The sequence below is a fragment of the Emys orbicularis genome, chromosome 3 (assembly GCF_028017835.1).
Source record: "Emys orbicularis isolate rEmyOrb1 chromosome 3, rEmyOrb1.hap1, whole genome shotgun sequence".
Taxonomy (NCBI): Eukaryota; Metazoa; Chordata; order Testudines; family Emydidae; genus Emys; species Emys orbicularis.
In genome coordinates, this window is record NC_088685.1 from 23,606,140 (window position 1) to 23,626,060 (window position 19,921).

The window sequence follows — 19,921 nt, forward strand, 5'->3', positions numbered from 1 at the left end:
ATAGTAAAGGCTCGATCCTGAAAACATTGACATCCTTTACTAACTTTATTGCCTGGCCAGTACATATGAGTTTGCAAAATCAGGCCCCAAGTTTTAATAACATATTTTTGGGTTTATTTCATTTCTACAGAAGAACAAAGACTCATGGTACAGTTTGTGTTTTCATGAGTTCAGCTACTACTGGTGCCAAACAAAAGTGCATCTAGGTCAGGATCAAAGTGCTCCTTTTGTGCTGAACTGCAAATAGTTTCAAACATGGCTGAATCACCTGTGTGCTGGCAATATTCTGTAGCTCATCAGAGGGCAAAGGATATTAAGTGGGGGCATGGATCCTTCAGTGACAAACATATTGAGAACAATTATGACACATTTTAGTTAGTGGATTCTTTTATTAAAGGTAATGACACTGGGTAGCACTATTACTAAGATTTGTAAAGGCATGCCGAGGGAACTAGTTAAAGTACAAAGAGAACAGATGAGCAGCCTGTTCAGCTTGTGACATAAGAATACTTCCAATATGCCAAAAACGAACACAAGAGAGAGGAATTTGTAGAGCAATCCTTTGAAACAAGCCAAAGCAAGTTGTAGTCGTGGCCGAGTGGTTAAGGCGATGGACTAGAAATCCATTGGGGTCTCCCCGCGCAGGTTCGAATCCTGCCGACTACGGGTTTCTTTTGGCTCCTTTTCCCCCATGTAATTTAAGCAACCGCCCCCATGGGGCAGAGCAGCCGGAAAACAGGCTGGGGGAGCCGGGCCAGCCCAGCACGGAGTCCCTGCGCCGCAGCTGGCTCTTAGCAAGGGAGCGATCTCGGGACTCCGGGCCGGGGGCTGCGCTGTGCTGTGCGGGGCGGCAGGATGCAGCAGGGCGCGGCGCCAGCCGTGCTGGTCACCAGCAGGTGAGGCGGCCCGCGGGGCGGGGAACTTCCCCCGGGCCCGCAGCGGCTCAGGGCAGCTGCCGCTTTGCCGAGGCGCCTCGCTCCTGCGGCCGCAGCCCGCGCTGGGAGACGGCCCCGGGGGACTGGGGGCTACGGCCTGCGCCTTCCCTCCGCGGGATCTGCCCCGGCAGCCTGGCTCCGACCTGCCGGGGGCTGCGGGCACTGCCGGGGGCTGCGGCGCCCTCATGGTGGAGCCTCGGCCGGGCGCCCCGCCAGAGCGCTGCCTACAGCCGGCCTGGTGAAGCCTCTGTGCCGCCGCGCTAGGGCCTCCGCCGGGCCTGGCTGCCCCGAGCTTCTGGGCTTTCCGGGGAGCCGCGGGCGCTCTGCCTTGCGGGGAGGAGGGAGTGGGTTAGGCAGCACTAGTAGGAATCGGCGGCGATCCCTTTCCACAGTGGAGGTGGGAGATGATCTGAAGGAGATCTGACCGCCTAGCAGTTCTGAATTACCTTCCTTCCTCCCTCCCCCTGAAAATGTACCAGGCCAGCTCCCTGCGCTCGAGGCTTTCTCTTTCCCAGATAGCGTAGCCATTCTAAAACCACGCCTGGGAGGTCGTTAGTCCCTTTACTGGTATCCAAAGTTATGGGACTGGCAACAAACTCTTGAACATCAAAGGTTTCCGCGCTGACACTTGGGTTTTGGGCTCTGCAAGTGGGAAACACAGAACTATGGCAACAATCCATCTTTTTCTGTGCAGCAGGACTCCCTTTACATAACATTAGCCTGCCTCTGAATGGCTGTACAGCCAGGCGAAATTTTCTGCAAAAGCCTGTTATGATGCTGGATGGCAGTGCCAGCACTGCCTTCTTAATCAGTGTAAATTAATCCATTTTAATTTCATCCTGCTAGAAATTCTGGATGTGAGATTACAAGTGAAAAATGTGTGGTTTCTCTTAAAGTGTTCGAGGTTCGCTGCAGCTGTAGAGTACAGCTATCTACCCCTATAGAGTAGTGTATAAATTCATCAACATTATTTATTTATAATCATGGAGCTGGGAAGGGCACAGGCTGCGTTATGATCGTCTTTGTGGCCGTAGGTAATGCACCTAAAACAATTTTACAAATGTGTGATTAGACAAATAATATTCTGAAAGTAAACATTGCTCACTCTTCAGTAAGACCCTAATCCTGCCAGGTGCTGAGGGCATTTGGCTGCTCCTCAGTCAAGAGGATAATAATAATAATAAATAATATAAACCTAATTTCTTTTTATAAGAAAAGTTTAGAATTTGTAGATCGCAGCAAAAATTGCTGAGTTCCTAAAATTGTGGGATTGGCATGTTTGTTTGCATGCTTGTTGGAGAATGAGTATGTTTCAAGGTATGAGTATGTACAAGGTACAGTAGAAATACCATCTTTTTGTTCTGTGTTTGGACAGCACCTCCCACAATGTGATCCTGATCCATGAGCAGGTATCCTTGTTGCAACCGTACAAATAATAAATAAATCTTGTAAATTATGTATAGGAAAAAATCTGCATCTGCTTTTGATAGTACCCATTATCAGATGTGCATAGACCAGCCTTCATCTTTAATTCTGTTTATATTCTACTGTAAGCTTGGTGATATTTAACTAGGCAGCATGCCTACCGGCTTGAGCACTGGTCTGGGGGGAGACCAAAGTTGTGTCAGTATGTAGAACATTATATGTGATTATATCATATCCTGCAAAGTCTGGGCAGGATGAAGTGGACGATATATTGGCACGTATAGACCCCTGACAAGTCTGTGTGGGGTACCAAGGTCTGGTGGCGGGCAACCGCATCCCTTGTCCCATAACAAATGATGCCCCTGTTTACTACTATGAGTAGTCCTACAGATATCAATGGAATGACTCATGGTAAAGTTTAAGCATTTCTCTAATGTTGCAGGGTCGGGGCCTTGGATTGTAAACTCTTCTGGGCAGGGATCGTCTCTTACTCAGTGTAATTATAGAAGGCTGAGCATAGTGGGGCCTCTGGGTGCTACCAAAATTAAATTAATAACAATACTGATAGATCCAAAATGTGCTAGGGATATTCATTTTGAAACTTAGGCAATTCAAAAACTCTAAAGTCGCTTCAGATAATGCATCTTCCTGAATTTCCCTGCCAGTTCTTGTGGTTTTAGGATCACAATTTCCTAATTAAAAATAAATAAATAAATAAAATTCTCTCTCCTGTTTCTGTGGGAGAGGTTTTCCCAAATAACGGAAACTGCACATGGGAAACAATGACAATGAAACTGACCATATGCAAAGTGCTATCAAAGGCACAAAGTTAACAAACTGCAAACAAAAATATCATTTCCCTCTCTAAACTCTTTCAGTTATAGTAATCTTAGCTGTTATTTCTAACAATATGAAAAAAGCCCAAAAATCAGTGTGATTTTTTTTTTGGGTGGATAGCCCTTTAAGAACTCTGATTCAGTAACCCTTGTAATTAAACTAGTGTTTTGAACCCAATACATTTGAAGTCAGTTGCTATCCTAATATACAAGAGTGTTGACAAGCTGCTAGATTTCATCTAGACAAAAGAGTTGTTCCATGTTCTGAGGAAGCTGGAATAATAGTGGATGGTTTGTCAGTACATTTTCTTTTTCTTATTGTTGGGGGTGGGGAGAGGGAGAACAGATTGCTTTATGAATCTGCAATATAGAGATGTGTCTAAGGATTTGTTACCAAAAGCAGAACTTAGTCAAAACTACCAGCCTGCTGAACTGTTGACTAACTCTTACAGCTGCAATCTGAGTGAGTAAGCATTTGGGGAGTGTTGTCTCTAACATAAATCTATATTTAAAACAAAACAAATTTTACTGTCAGATGTCCCTTACTCAGCATTGTTGGCTGCCACTGCTGGAGAAGACACTCCAAATAACAGCCATAATTTATATGTGAGAAAAGCAATCTTGTGCAAACATCTAAGCAGTATGGGCAAAATTCTGTTGACAACCCTGGTAAAGTCAATGCACCAGTGTAACTGAGAACAGAATTTGGCTTGATTTTAAAATGAGTCTCTGCCAGCGTTCAGAGAAAGAAAAGGGAATTGGGACAAGACAGAATACCACATAAAGCATATAACGTTAGTTACCTAGGGTGAAATCCTGGCCTCAGTGAAGTCAGTGGGGCTAGGATCAGGTTCCTTTTCAACACGATCTGCAAAGAAGGGTGGGTGAGAAATTGGGCTAGTGTGCTTGTTTTTTTTTTTTTATGATTTATAAAGAAACCTCAGTCTTTTTGTTTAAAAAAAATAATTCAACTTGGTTTTTACATTAGAAATTATGTCTTGTCTTCTCGGGTAAACTCATCAGTATTTAAAGAACTAGTTCTATTATGATATCACATAAAAGCACACAGGGAAACCTGACATGTTGAGAGGGGGAGGGATTTATGGTTAGATTATTTAAAACTATTTCCTTTTTGTTTTTTTTAAGCACATTTAAAACTCTAATACCTAATGAACACTTGGAAGAAAGGTGGTCCTTGTTGAAAATTCCACAGCCTGCCTGTAACAATTGAGGCGTGAAAACATATAATAAACACCTCTGAGCCTCAAGAAATTCTCAAACAAATCCAGGGAAGACCAGATTTGTCATTCCTTTTATTTTTAAGGGTAAAAACAAGCAGAAAAAAACATTTAATTCAAAAGAAACTCAATTTTTTAAACCCTTCCCCCCCCTTTCATTTCACTTTTAAAAAACAGGCAGGGAAGGAAACACAGGGAGATGCGTGTTCAAATAATATTTAATGCTATTGATTACAAAAATGCCACTTGATGGACCAAATTTCTTTTTGGTAATAATGTAAAGCTAGAGTTACACCAACAGTGTCAGTGGAATTAGTGTAGATGTACACTGGTGAAACAGGAAAACATCACCATATCTGTGCATAGTGTTTTATTTTCCAGCCAGTGATAATACACTATCTGTTTTGTTGAACACAAAGTTCGCTTTGGCCCTTATAAAATGTCTTGCTTTCTACCAGTGAACAATGGGATGCTGGCATTCCCTCTCCAAAAATATCGTAGATAATTTGGGATAGCTTCTCAGATATGGAACCAGATGGGAGATAATACTGTGGATCCTAAAATGGCAGAAGAAGAAAACAAGTTGGAGTGGGACTAAATGAGCATATTGATTGTGTTCTTGTCTAACTTTTTAAGCATTTTGGAACACGTGTGTATGTTGAAGCATCTGCCAAATAATTTTAATTTTCTTTTGTGCAAAACATTACCATTGATCTTACTAAGCCAGGTGTCAATGCTCAGTAACATTTCCTTGGTCTGTTGGACTTTACCATTTGCAAATAGTTTCATCTTTGTCTCTTTTTCTCTTTCAACAAACATAGTTATAGGTGTATTATCTGAGTACTGTATACGACCTTAAATTAAGAACATTTTGACACTAAAATATTGTTAATTGTTTTATATTAAACTTTCTTAATTTCTTTTGGCAAACTGAGATAAACCTGCTCATGGTCTCATTAACATAGCTTTCTTTTGCCTATGACATGATCCCTTTTTCATTAACTTTTAGGACAGTGGGTAATCTTTCACTGTACACTCTTTTCTGAAATATCAATACTGCTGCCTTCTGGGTCTTTGCCTACTTAGCATTTACTGGGTAAAATTCTTCTCTGTATAGTACTTGTGCTTTTCTTTCTTTTTTTAAAGTTACGTTGAAAAACTAATCATGCTATTTCTAGCATCAGCTTTGGATGGTTATAGTCATGGTATTGCTGGTTTCTGTACAGCACGTTGGCATAATTGAAAAGTGTTATCGAAATGAATTTCAAACATAGGGCTAGATCCTCAGCTGATGTAAATTGGTATATCTCTGTGGCAGTCAAGGGAGCTACAGCAATTTACACCAGCTGAGGATGTGCTCCATGTATTTTTTTTATGCATTGTGCGTACACGTAGTGATACAGCACATACACATGTAGCCATTCTTTTTCTCCCTTCTGAATTACAGTGACTTACTAGGGCTTGTTTAGATTTGAAAGCCGACAGTAGCACAGCTTAAGCGCTTCAGTGTAGACACTCACTACAGCAGTGGTCCTCACACTTTTTCCATTGTGCCCCCCCCAATAACGGAACCTGTCCGCCCCCATTCCCCCAAGCTGCAGCTGGGAGCAGGGCTAGAGCCACGGCCGCGAGCAGGGCCGGTGCCGGAGCTGTGGCTGGGGCCAGAGCTTGGGGCAGAGCGGGGCTGAGTGTTGCTCCCTCCCTGGCATTTGTGGAGGCTGGCCCAGGTCCCCCCCCAATGTTTCTCTGTGCCCTGCTAGGGAGGCACATGCCCCACAGTTTAGGGACCACTGCACTACAGTGATTTAGGGATTCTCCTATTGGCATAGTGAATCCACCTCCCCGAGAGGTGGCAGCTAGGTCAACAGAAGAATTCTTCCATCGACCCAGCACTGTCTGTGCTAGGGGTTAGGTTGGCTTAAGTGTGTCCCTGGGCTGTGTGGACTTTTCACACTCCTGAGCAGCGTAGCTGGGTTGACTTAACTTTTGAGTGTAACCTGGCCTTAGAATTATTGCATGTTGACCTACATGTAGATACAGCCTTTCTGGGACTGTCCGAACAGCCAGAACACAGCACCCTGGTGTATACCCTGGAATTTGTAATATTAAGGAAAATACTGTACTGTACTATTTAGTGTACTACTTTTTTCCCCAAACCTCCCTCCATTAATCCTTAACCATACTCCACAACAAAACAATAAAGAAGGATCTTGAGAGCACTATCATATTCACATTAGAGAAAGGAAGCTCATTGGCTAGGGCATTTATCTAGGACTCAGGACATCCAAATTCAATTCCATTCTCTGCCACAGACTTCGTGTGTGACCTGGGCAAGTCACTTAGTCTCTCTGTGCCTCCCTAAGGATAAAATGGGGAGAATACCTCCTAGGGGTTTTGGGAGGGTATAGACTGAGAGGCACGCAGATACTACGTTAATGGGGCCATATAAGTACCTAAAGTAAATAACTGTCTGCTACTTAATCTGTCTAAAATATCTTACACTTGCCTTTCATCCTCATAGACTCATAGACTCATAGACTTTAAGGTCAGAAGGGACCAATATGGTCATCTAGTCTGACCTCCCGCATGATGCAGGCCACAAAAGCTGACTCACCCACAACAGAATCTTCCAGCCTGCGACCCCTGCCCTATGCTGCGGAGGAAGGCGAAAAACCTCCAGGGCCTCTGCCAATCTACCCTGGAGGAAAATTCCTTCCCGACCCCAAATATGGCGATCAGCAGAACCCCGAGCATACAGGCAAGATTCTACAGCCGGACCCTCATTTTACCCGCGATGGCCCGTTAATGCCTAAATGACTAAAATCACATTATCCCATCAAACCATTCCCTCCATAAACTTATCAAGCCTAATGGATAGGAGATCAAAGTACAAATTGGTATTGACCTACCACTGAAAGGTAGACATATCTGAGGTAGCAACTGTTTAACTAAGCACGGCAACAATGTACAATGATTAGAACAGGAAGATGAATGATAGTCTTATTGGAAAGTGAATTGGAACAGCTTTTATGTCAGGTGCATGCCTGGTATCCTCACTGCTCCTATTTGCATTTGAAATGGTGCCGTGGCAACTCAAGATGGTCACTGTGGTTCTATTTGGAAGACGAGTTTCTTTTACTTGGGAATAAACAATTTATATTAATAATATCTAACATCAGCCCAGCTAAAGTTTGAATCAATTTCTGATTAGCTGGTAGTTCTCAATGCTCTTCTTCATCTCAGCTGCCTAGTTCACTTCATGAGCTACAGCACAATTCCAGTGATCTGAAGAAACCTCTGAAGCACATAAATCAATCAGTGTAATAAGAGGTAGGGAGACCCTTGGAAAGAAGCAAAAAGAACTATGAAATGTGACCTGTTTCCAAACACATGACCGTACTGGATAGCAATACTTAAAACAGAGGCCAAGTTTGCAAGTCCCAGACACAGCTGTTGTTTTAAAACCTACCAAGCAATGTGTAATCCAGTTCTTCTGCAGGCCCAAGCTCTATCAAAACACTACCTTGTCAGTAGGGTCTGGCTTTATGATTTGTGGACCCCATGTAAAGACAGGGCCCCAAGCTGTCAGAAAGGGAATGGGCTGGCTGATGAACTGCAGAGTTGAGGCTTTGTCTTCATTGTGTGTGTCTGGTCTACACTAGAAAATTAGATCAACTCAGTGTGAAGAATCCACATACCCACATCCAAGCCAACCTAACCCTTGGTGTAGACAGTGTAGGCTGACGGTAGAATTTTTCTGTTGACCTAGTTACTGCCTTTCGGAGAGCTGGATTAAATACAGTGAGGGGAAAATCCCTCCCATCACTGGAGTGGGTGTATACACTGAAGCGCTACCGCGGTGCAGCTGCACAGTTTAAAGTGTAGACATCGCCTGTGTGTGTGTTTTACAGTGAGATAGCTATTGTGCAATAGTTACGTCACTGAAAAATCGTAGTAGAGACAAGGCACTGTAGTTTTTACTGCCAGGTAGCTAGGTGAGGTCAGCACTGTACTCACCACCCATGGTTGACCTTGCCTAGTTGCCACGGTAAAACTACAGTGCTTTGCCTCCACTAGGACTTTACAGTAGGATAGCTGATGCACGTTAGTTATCCCATGGTAATAACACACCTTTTTTTATCTGTAAAGACAAAACCTTAGAATCTGATTCTCTCTTTGGCTCTCAAGCACATGTTCACGTGTCTCAGGCTGTCCCTGCTTTCAAGCAGATTCCTGTTTTTTCTGTCTGTGTTCCTTATTTCCTCCTCACTCAGGCAGAACTCTCCAGGTGAAATCCTGGCCCCTTGAAGTTAGTGGCAAAGCTCCCATTGACTTCAATGACCCTGTTTATTGTTAGGATTTAACTTTCAGCCGTTACTGTGGACTTTGCCTGGTTACGGAGTGTTGCATAGGTCTCGTGAATTTTAGCCAGCTGAAGCTCTGCTTATACCTCGAGGTGTAAAATCCAGGGATCCTATTCTCCTGCCCCAGAATATGAGTAACTTTCACTGTAGTTGTAGAATAAGTATAAAATTAGAGAATTAAAGTTAGCTCAAGTTTGGTTAAAGGAATATGTGTTATAAAGAAATGCCGTGAAAGTAATGAGTTAAAAGGCGAGAAGGAATGAAGTAGGGAGGATGTCTGGTTCAAAGAATCACTAATGAAAATGGGAAATTTCTAAAAAGAAGGGCTCTGACTGATAGGGGTGACTGCAGAGGCTTTAAATAAGACAAAGAGAATTTGTTGTAAAAAGAGCCAACATGGGCTTTCCCACTCCACATACCAGCGTTATCTCAAAGAGTACATCCAGATTACCCGCCGATACGGCGGGTAGCGATCGATTTATCGGGGATCGATATAGCGCGTCTCATTAAGACGCGCTATATCGATCCCTGAACGCGCTCCCCATCGACTCTGGAACTCCACCGGAGCGAGCAGCGGTAGCGGAGTTGACGGGGAGCCGCGGCCGTCGATCCCGCGCCGTGAGGACCCAAGGTAAATCGATCTAAGATACTTCGACTTCAGCTACGCTATTCACGTAGTGTAGACCAACCCAAACATTGGGGCCTATGTGAACGCAGGTGCAAAGGAAAAACTGTTGGTCAGCAAGAACGAGGGGAAGAGATAGGGAGGAAAGAGCTTAAGGAGAAACGCTGTTGTAAATCTTACCTGGATTAAGAATGGAAATAAAAGTGAACGGTCTCAAATTGGTTTTTAACTGAAGTCAGTAATTGGCAATACATCGCCTGTTTGTTAAGGGGTATAAAAAGCAAACTCTTAAAGGGTTCATTACTAATACCTGCTTGACCATGTTGGAGCCAACCAATATGGGTCTAAGCACCACTGGGCTTAGCCCTTTTGTAAGTCTCTTGATCAAATTCTTATAAATGTTTTGCTACTGTTTGGATGCAGTACATTGCATATTATTTCTTGCTTATTATTTGGGCTTTTTAGGCATGTTTAGAGCAATTGTATAAATATCATTCAGCCTTTGGATTTAATAAAGGAATTTATGGTTAAATTAGTGTCATGATAATATCCTGCATAAATAATAAATAATTCCAACAGTAGTCAATGGAAGTTATGTGTATACCAGAGAGGAGGATCAGGCCTGGAGGTCCACTCCCGTAATTCACTGTGGCAACAAACAGCCTTTGCAGGAATAATAATTTTGGTTGCTTTGGCCCCCATGGTATTTGTAAAGAAAAAGTGTTCTAAGATATCTGAGGGTTCGAAGCCAGCAATGACACTTCAGCCAATGAGGCTGAGGCTGATGGTCCTTTCTCCATCTCATCTGTGGGTGGAGCATGCAGAAGGTGAGCAAATGGCAGGTAGTTCATTTGTGCACATTTAGGCGATGTGGCCGTGAATATTGGTAGACCTGCTTGAATGCTATGAAAAGTGGTTTTGCTTTGGTTAATTGGACTTGCTGTTCCTTGCAAAGGGTGCATACATTTTAAATAAGAAACAGAGTAATACAAGGTACAATAGAAGGAATTTCTCAGCAGAATAGAGGATGATTAACCTTTTTACAGATAATCTCAAATAATGTAAAGTGAACATTTAAATTTAATATATATTTAAATGGGATTTAGGGGCTTCTGAAATGGGAGTTAGGTGCTGATCTGCATCTTTAGGCACCTAAATACCTTTGAAAATATGACCCTTAGGCTAAAATCCTGTGGAGGTTCACAACATATTGGAGAAGTTTTGTTTGGCTGCAGCAAATTTAAAGTTTGCAATTAAAAATGAATGCAAAATACTTTTCAGTCTTGATGCTGAAGTGTATAGGTTTTGCAGTATATCTTGTTAAGCTTAGTGTAATCAGTGCTACTCTAAATACTTATACATGACATAAGCAACATTTGTTATTTCTTTCATAGCATAGTTGGTGGTGTCATATTTTCACTAAATAGCAATGGTTTAAGGACCAAATTTAATTCCAGCTCCAAAGCCTATTAAAATTGGAGTCTTTTCATTGAATTCAGGGGACCTTTGATCAAGTGTTCTTTGAGGCAATCAATAAAGGTGTTCCTGTCAGTGCTGTCTATATTTGAACTCACTTTTTGTTTTCATTCATAGGCAAGTTCAGAATGCTCACACAGGGATAGACTTGTCAGTTCCAGAGTACCAGGAAATCCATGGGAAGATGATGTCCGGCCATGTGGAATATCACATTGTAGCTGTTACCCGACTGGCTGCATTCAAATCAGCAAAGCACAAACCTGAAGATGTGGTTCAGTTTATGGTAAGTAGTTAATCATTGCTGTGTTTGATAAAGAAATCTTTTGTTTTTTTTCCCCTCTGTCAGCGTTCATTATTTTTATACTGTTGTAATATTACATGTTTTGATCATATTCATAATCTTCAATATGACAGGGCAGTCTGGGCTGTTACAGAAATAACAGTACTTTGCATCTATAATTGTGCTTTTCAGCCAAACATTTCAAAGCACTTTACAAAAGTAGATGAATATTATCTCCACATAAGACATGGCGTACAGAGATTTTTTACCCTATCTTCAACATCTTCTGAGGCTACCTGTGCTCCCCAAGCTGTTCTTGCTAAGTAATAATGTGAGTTCTTGAATTTAATATGTACTACAGTGAGATTGGTCTAATACCCTGTTTATTGTTAGTCATCCTGGCATTTCACCCTTCCTGGGGAAGTCATAAAGTAAAGCTGATTTATAGGACTGGAATTTTATCCCATCAAATATTTTTTGCTCAGTTGTCCCCTGACTTGTTGGAAAATAGTTTGAGCATGTGGAAGTAATTTTAAACCCTGAGTTTGTAGAGTGGTAAGGTATATGCTTCACGTTGGTTTGTTGTTGTTATTCTATTACCATAGCACCTTGGACTTAGTCGTAGACAAGGACTCCATTGTGCTAGATACTGTACAAACACAGAACAAAAAGATGGTCCCTGCCCCACGGAGCTGACAATCTAAGTATAGGACAGGCAGAGGAGTAAAATGAGACATTATTGGTCAGTATGACAGGCAGCCTAACCATTGTTAAGTTTTTTTGTAGACATTATGGCAAAGAAGAGCTTTGAGAAGGTTTTGAAGGAGGATAATGAGGTGGCTTTGTGCCTGTCTGTGGGGAGCGCTTCCCAAACATGAGGGGCAGCATAGGAGGAAGCATGAAGGTGCTAATTTGAAATGTAACAAGAGGGCAGTGGAGACTGGATCATGGGCCTATCAGAGTCAGGAGTTGACCTTTTGACAGTGAATGAGAGATGATAGGTAGGGTGGGGATAAGCTGTAAAGGGTCTTGAAAGTGAAAGCTTATGTTTGATGTGACAGAGAAGGGAATTATTTTGGGGAAGTTTGGCCTGCATTATATAGGAGATCAGACTAGATGATCACAGTGGTCCTTTCTGGTCATGGAATCTATGAATCTGTGATTCAGGGAGATGGTGACACGAACAAAATGATGGGATTGGAAAATCATCTTTGCAGCAGCATTCTGAATCAGGGCTTTGGAGCTCTGGCTCCGCTCCTGCTCCAGGCAAAAACCTGCAGCTCCACTGCTCCGGAGTTGCTCCGCTCCAAAGCCCTGTTCTGAATAGACATGAGCGGGGCAAGATTGCATTTGTCGAGGCCAGAGAGGAGTAATCAAGACATGAGATGTTAAAAGCCTAGATGAGAGTTTTAGCTGTGTGGATAGGAAAGACTGCATTTTTTTGGTGTTAGCTGATGTATTCAACAAAGGGAGTATTATCTGTAGTTAGTCAATTGAACTGATTGTTTCTGGTCATCAAGTCCTTCAAGGTTTTAGAAGTAATAGAGCTCATCCTCACACACTGAGTTTTTATTCATAGGTTGGAAGAGGAAAACAAGCTTTCCTGATTTTTCAACTCCCAATTGGTTTCCTAACTATGAATGAACAAGTCATTGAACTGAACTAGTGGAATAAACTGAAATGAAGAAAATAGTTTTTCTACACCTGAAAAAGAGGCTACTGCAGCCAAAAGCTGGTTTAACACTTCATAAGAATGTAAGAACAGCCATAGTGGGTCAGACCAATGGTCCATCTAGCCCAGTATCCTGTCTTATGACAGTGGCCAATACCAGATGCTTCAGAGGGAATGAACAGAACAGACAATCATCAAGATAGCCATTCCCTGTCGTCCACTCCCAGCTTCTGGCAGTCAGAGGCTAGGGATACCCAGAGCATCTCTGACCATCTTGGCTAATAGCTATTGATAGACCTATCCTCCATGAACTTATCTAATTCTTTGTTGAACCTCATTATAGTTTTGGCCTTCACAACATGCCCTGGCAAAGCGCTCCACAGGTTGACTATGCGATGTGTGAGGAAGTACTTCCTTTTGTTAGTTTTAAACCTGCTGCCTATTAATTTCATTGGGTGACCCCAGGTTCTTGTGTTATGTGAAGTTATAAATAACACTTATTCACTTTCTCCACACCATTCATGATTTTATAGACTGCTATCATATCCTATCTTAGTCATTTCTTTTCCAAGCTGAGAAGTCCCAGTCTTTTAAATCTCCCCTCATATGGAAGTTGTTCCATACCCGTAATCATTTTTGTTGCCCTTCTCTGTACCTTTTCCAATTCTAATGTATCTTTTTCTCCATCCTAATCTAGAGAGAGGTCCAAGTCGAAGATGACCCCCAAGTTATGGGCCTGACTGGCAGGCAGGATGGTGGTGATATTATTACTGCTTGAGAAAAGAGGTAGCAGGCAGGGCTTTTGTGAGGCAGGGGAGATTAAGAATTCCATTTTAGCCTTGTTGAAATTGAACTTACTGCTAGGCATTCACAAGAAGATGTCAGAGAGATCAGCCAAGAAAGAGAGAGGTCTGGAGTAGAAAGGCAGATCTGTGAATTGTCAGCATAGAGATGGTAGCTGAATGCTTGTTTGCAGATGAGAGTGCCCAGAGATAAGGTGTAGGTGGAGAAGAGAAGGGGACCAAAGACAGAGTCCTGTGGAGCCCGCACAGAAAGTTGGCAGGTGGATGAGGAGGATCATCCAAAGGACATGCAGAAGGAGCAATTAGAGAGGATGGAGATGACAGAGTCATGGGAGCCAAGGGAGGACAGAATTTCAAGAAGTGGAACATGGTCTGTGGTGTCAAAGGTGGCCGACAGGTCAAGGAGTATGAGTATGGAATATTCGTTCTGAGCTTTGGCTAGCAGGAGGTCATTAGAGACTTTGGAGACAGCGGTTTCAGCAGAGTGAAAAGGGTGGAAGCCAGATCCGAGAGGGTCTAGGGTGGAATTGGAGAAGAGGAATTACAGACAGCAATTATAAGCAGTGTGTTCAATGAGCTTAGAAATGAAAGGGAGAAGGCAGATGGGGCAGCAGCAGGAGAGGCAAGTGGAGTCAAAGATAAGTTTTTTGTTGTTTTTTTAAATGAGAGACTAAAGCATGCTTGTGTTCTGGGGGGAAAGGGCTAGAGAAGAGCGAGCAGTTAAGGAGAAGAGTAAGGGAGGGGGCTGAGAGTGGGTGCAAGGGAGATCTGGGAATGGGATAGGATCACTCTGACAAGTGGAGGGGGTTACAGGAGAAGAGCAGATGAGAAAATTCTGCATCTGACCAGAGGGAAGGCGAAGAGAGTTGTAGGAGGGGATGAGGGAAAAGGAGGAGAGCCAAAGGGCAGGGGAAGGTCACGTATATTGTCAGTTTTTTCTTGGCAGAAAATGTTGAGATCCTGTGAAAGGGAGAAGTAGAGGCTGGAGGAGGGAAGGGTTTGAGAAGTGAGTCAAAGGCGTGAACAGCAGCTGGGATTGCAGGTGTGATATTCAATTGAGTTGGAGAAGTAGAGTTGCTTAGCTCAGAAGATGGCAGAACTGAAAGAGATGAATGAATTAGTCATGGAGGAAGTCAGCTGGTTTCAGGATTTCTGCCAGAGACGCTCTGCAGCGCGAGAGCAGGAGCAGAGGAAACAGATGTCGGGTTGGCAGGGAAAACCTTATGTAACACTGACAGACCCTGGTCATCGGCGGGCGGGATCGAACCTGGGATCTCTGGAATGCATGAGCCTCTACTTCTATGATGAGATAACTGGCTCTGTGGATATGGGGAAAGCAGTGGACGTGACATATCTTGATTTTAGCAAAGCTTTTGATACGGTCTCCCACAGTGTTCTTGCCAGCAAGTTAAAAAAGTATGGATTGGATGAATGGACTATTAGGTGGATAGAAAGCTGGCTAGACTGTCGGGCTCAACAGGTAGTGATCAACGGCTCGATGTCTAGTTGGCAGCCGGTATCAAGCGGAGTACCCCAGGAGTTGGTCCTGGGGCCGGGTTTGTTCAACAACTTTATTAACGATCTGGATGATGGGATGGATTGCACCCTCAGCAAGTTCGCAGATGACACTAGGCTGAGGGGAGAGGTAGCTACGCTGGAGGGTAGGGATAGGGTCCAGAGTGACCTAGACAAATTGGAGGATTGGGTCAAAAGAAATCTGATGAGGTTCAACAAGGACAAGTGCAGAGTCCTGCACTTAGGACGGAAGAATCCCATGCACTGCTACTGGCTGGGGACCAAGTGGCTAAGCAGCAGATCTGCAGAAAAGGACCTGGGGATTACAGTGGATGAGAAGCTGGATATGACTCAGCAGTGTGCCCTTGTTGCCAAGAAGGCTAATGGCATATTGGGCTGCATTAGTAGGAGCATTGCCAGCAGATTGAGGGAAGTGATTATTCCCCTCTATTCAGCACTGGTGAGGTCACATCTGGAGTATTGCATCCATCTTTGGGCTCCCTACTACAGAAAGGATGTGGACAAATTGGAAAGTCCAACGGAGGACAACGAAATTGATCAGGGGGCTGGGGCACATGACTTACGAGGAGAGGCTGAGAGAACTGGGCTTGTTTAATCTGCAGAAGAGAAGAGTGAGGGGGGATTTAATAGCAGCCTTCAACTACCTGAAGGGGGGTTCCAAAGAGGATGGAGCTCGGCTGTTCTCAGTGGTGGCAGATGACAGATCAAGGAGCAGTGGTCTCAAGTTGCAGTGGGGGAGGTTTAGGTTGGTTATTAGGAAACACTATTTCACTAGGAGGGTGGTGAAGCACTGGAATGGGCTACCTATGGAGGTGGTGCAAACTCTATCCTTTGAGGTTTTTAAGGCCTGGCTTGACAAAGCCCTGGCTGGGATGATTTAGTTGGGGATTGGTCCTGCTTTGAGCAGGGGGTTGGACTACATGACCTCCTGAGGTCTCTTCCAATCCTAATCTTCTATGATTCGATGATTCTACTGCATGAGCTAAAAGACATATAGCTGTTCGCTAAGGCTGTAGAGCAGACTCATTAATCTCTCTCTCTAAGTGGTCTTGGTGCCACTAGAGGGGACAGAACACCACACCCAGGAGGTGTGTGGGTTACACTTGCAATGGGAGAGAGAGGCAAAAGACTCAAGGATGGAGGAGAGTGAAGCATGGAGAGAATCAATAACAATATCAGTGGAAGAGACTAGGGAGGGAGGGCTGAGAGCAAATGAGAAGTCATCAACACTGATAGACTGGAAGGCACAGAAAGGCTGAGTGGCAGGGCGTGAGGGAAGGGGCTGATGGGAGATGTTGAAAGAGATTAGGTGATGGTCAGAGAGGTGGACCTTAGCAAAAGAGGGCAGAGACTGGTAAAGACGAAGTTGAGTGAAGAGCCCTTTTTGTGAGTGAGAGAGCTGAACAAGAACTACAGGTCAAATTAAGAGGTGTGGGCGAGGAAACATTTAGCTAGGGGGTTGGATGGGTCATCAGCATGGGGTTGAAGTCACCAAGGATGAGTGTGGGAGATTGTGAGGAAAGGGAGAGAGAGAGAGAGCAAGGAATCAAAATCAGAAAAGAAGGCTGATGGGAAGGAGTTGGGCGATGGTAGATGACAGTGACATGGAGGGGGGAGGAACAGTGAGAAAGGGGAAGAGGGAAGGTTTGGAAGCAGCAGGAACAGGAGAGGAGAAGCCCTACAGCCCCACCACCATCTGATGTAGGGTGGGGACTGTGAGAGAAGAAGAGGCCTCTATAAGAGAGTGCAGCTGCAGTGTCAGATGGAGGAATGCAGGTCTCTGTGAGAACTAGGAGCTGGAGGGAGGGAGATATGAAGAGATTGTGGATGGTTGTGTTTTTTTAGCGATGGACTGGGCAAAGGGGTGGAGGTGGCGGCGGCATGTGTAACAGAGATGTCAGTTTTCCGTCATATCCTTGGGAGATCATATTGAATTAAGTTTAAGTATCTTTGGGGTCCATTGTAGTAAATGAATGGCTTATGTCTTATTGTGGGTCAGGATTGTATGTAACCTCTCAAATGGAGAGATGTGACGATGTGAAACCTGGGGTTCTATATGGAACGATGTGCCAGACAAGAATGGACTTTTGGAACAAAAACGAAGTGGTTTTCCTGGGGAATATCTAGGGAGAGGTGAATGCAAAGTCCCCACCTGCGTTTATGCAAAACCCCAGCCTTTTGAAGCTACATCCTGGGGAGGGGGCCATTATCTTCTGATCACAGCTCAATGAGGGCAAGATCAAAGGCCCAAGCTATATAAATGAAAGACTGCACTATTCATGGTAGTTCTGGTTCTGAATCTGAGACAGTTATGAACTTATCACCCAGTTGTGGGTTTTGAAGGAATGATATCTACCAGAGCCCAAGGCAGGAGTTGGGGTGACCTCTGATAAGCTTTTTAGCATGTGTGTAGGCTCTTTTATTGTTTTTAATATGTTTTCTCTGTAATGCTTTCACCTTAACAATAAATGTACTTGCTTAGAAAGAACTCTAACTGCAGGCAGTACACTGTGTTGAAGAGAAAGCAAAGCGCAGACACTGACCTGTTTAGGCAGTCTGGCTTGCTGGGAATATCACATTGTAGACAGGGAACTGCACAACCTTGTAAAACCCCTGGTTGGGAGGGAGAGATATGCGGGTCTCTGCTCAAGACAGGAGCAGTCAGCCTAGAGTGGGTCCTTCAAAGGACCACAGAGGGATTGGTGCAGATGCCTTGAACTGTGACAGTGGGGTAACAGCTTTTTATTGACTTGTTCTACAAGATATACTGTGTGCGTATAATCAAAACTACTTTAACAAGGAAGACCTATTTCACTTACAAATGTGAAATACTCTAGCCCTACCATTTCTTTGATTTGAACAATATAACTTTAGCTATTAACCTGCAGTTTGCATGTGTGTGTGTTTGCATAGCATTCGGTATCAGTACATTTAAAATACAATGTTCATATTGAGTATCAGCACGAGCAGTTCGCTTCCAAGCTGAGTCTTCAAATCAGAGTCTTTGTGAATCTGAAGTTATTTAAACACTTCCGTTTGTAAAGCACTGCAGATTGTAGTGTGGGCTGTGGATAAGCATTAACCTTGGGGTCACACTTGCTAAACTAAAGGAAAACTCGGCTGTGTTTCCTTTTAAAGTTCGGAATGTTCTCGGTATATAGAAACAATGGAGTTGCTTTATTTTTAAAACTGAATCATAGCGGCCATTGAGAAGGTAAAGCTTAATTATTGCACACAAACTGCCATTTTCTGGGGCAGAGATACACCGGCTTCTCTTATCGCAAATGCGTTTCTACTGCTCACACCTTGTCTTTCCAGAAGTCCTCCACTGCCCACTCTCCTTTTAGAACGCACCCAGCCGTTGATGTTTTGTTTTATGTATCAGCCTAATACTCAGTGTAATTACATATTAGTTCACAATTTAATTTGCTAATGAAGTTTATTAAATGCTAAAATAGCCCTGCCCTTACTGTCTTGTTGTCTTACATACAAAATGCAGCTTTATTATGTATGCACCACACACACTAATAGTTCTCTGTCTCTCTGTATGTATGTATATTTTATCTGTGCATGCATGCAAATTTTGGCCTAAAATCTCCTTGTGACTTGGTATCCCATCTGTGAATGTGGGATAACATTTCCCCACTTTAGAGGGATGTTGTGAAGATAAGTTCATCGTTTGTGGAGCACTCAAATTCTAGGAGATAAATGCAGCTGAAAAGCCCATGGGGTAATAAAACAATTCCACACTCAGTGCAGCAGTTGGTTGGTGTGCAGTAAATAAGACGTGGGGCCACATGTTGCTGAAAAGAAATATTGAGCCTCATCCTATTTGCACTTAATGAGGCAGGGTGGAAAATATAGCATGTGATCATGTAACTATCATAATACTGAGGCACAAGATTGCAGGGACAACCTTAATTACATCTTAACTTTTTATCTTTTGAGTACTTGACTTTGCAACCTGGGATTGGAATCTCTGTATAAAGAGATTATCATAGAATATCAGGGTTGGAAGGGACCTCAGGAGGTCATCTAGTCCAACCCCCTGCTCAAAGCAGGACCAATTCCCAACTAAATCATCCCAGCCAGGGCTTTGTCAAGCCTGACCTTAAAAACCTCTAAGGAAGGAGATTCCACCACCTCCCTAGGTAACCCATTCCAGTGCTTCACCACCCTCCTAGTGAAAAAGTTTTTCCTAATATCCAACCTAAGCCTCCCCCACTGCAACTCCTTGTTCTGTCATCTGGTACCACTGAGAACAGTCTAGATCCATCCTCTTTGGAACCCTCTTTCAGTTAGTTAAAGACTGCTATCAAATCCCCCCTCATTCTTCTCTTCTGCAGACTAAATAATCCCAGTTCCCTCAGCCTCTCCTCATAAGTCATGTGCTCCAGCACCCTAATCATTTTTGTTGCCCTCCGCTGGACTCTTTCCAATTTTTCCACATCCTTCGTGTAGTGTGGGGCCCAAAACTGGACACAGTACTTCAGATGTGGCCTCACCAATGGCGAATAGAGGGGAATGATCACATCCCTCGATCTGCTGGCAATGCCCCTACTTATACAGCCCAAAATGCCGTTAGCCAAAGCCTGCAATTGTTTCAATTCAAAGGCCACAATGCCAGGCCTCCATTTTCCTGTAGCATGAAGAAGTGCTTTTTAAAAATGGAAAACACAGTTCAAATGTGCATACTGTAAAATACTATAAAATGAAGAGTAGTACTCAGAA

The 19,921-nt window shown here is 43.5% G+C and overlaps 1 protein-coding gene and 1 non-coding gene across 2 annotated transcripts in view; both read left to right on the forward strand.

The window, feature by feature from the left end:
* The first annotated feature begins 584 nt into the window (after positions 1-584).
* TRNAS-AGA (transfer RNA serine (anticodon AGA)) lies at positions 585-666 on the forward strand. The gene has a single exon. It is a non-coding gene; the product is annotated as a tRNA-Ser (tRNA).
* Positions 667-1,918: 1,252 nt separating this feature from the next.
* HS1BP3 (HCLS1 binding protein 3) overlaps positions 1,919-19,921 on the forward strand; it is a 71,912-nt gene continuing 53,909 nt past the window's right edge. Inside the window, 2 exon segments of the mRNA XM_065402058.1 lie at positions 1,919-1,959; positions 11,017-11,182. Coding sequence (XP_065258130.1) covers positions 1,919-1,959; positions 11,017-11,182 — 207 coding nt within the window.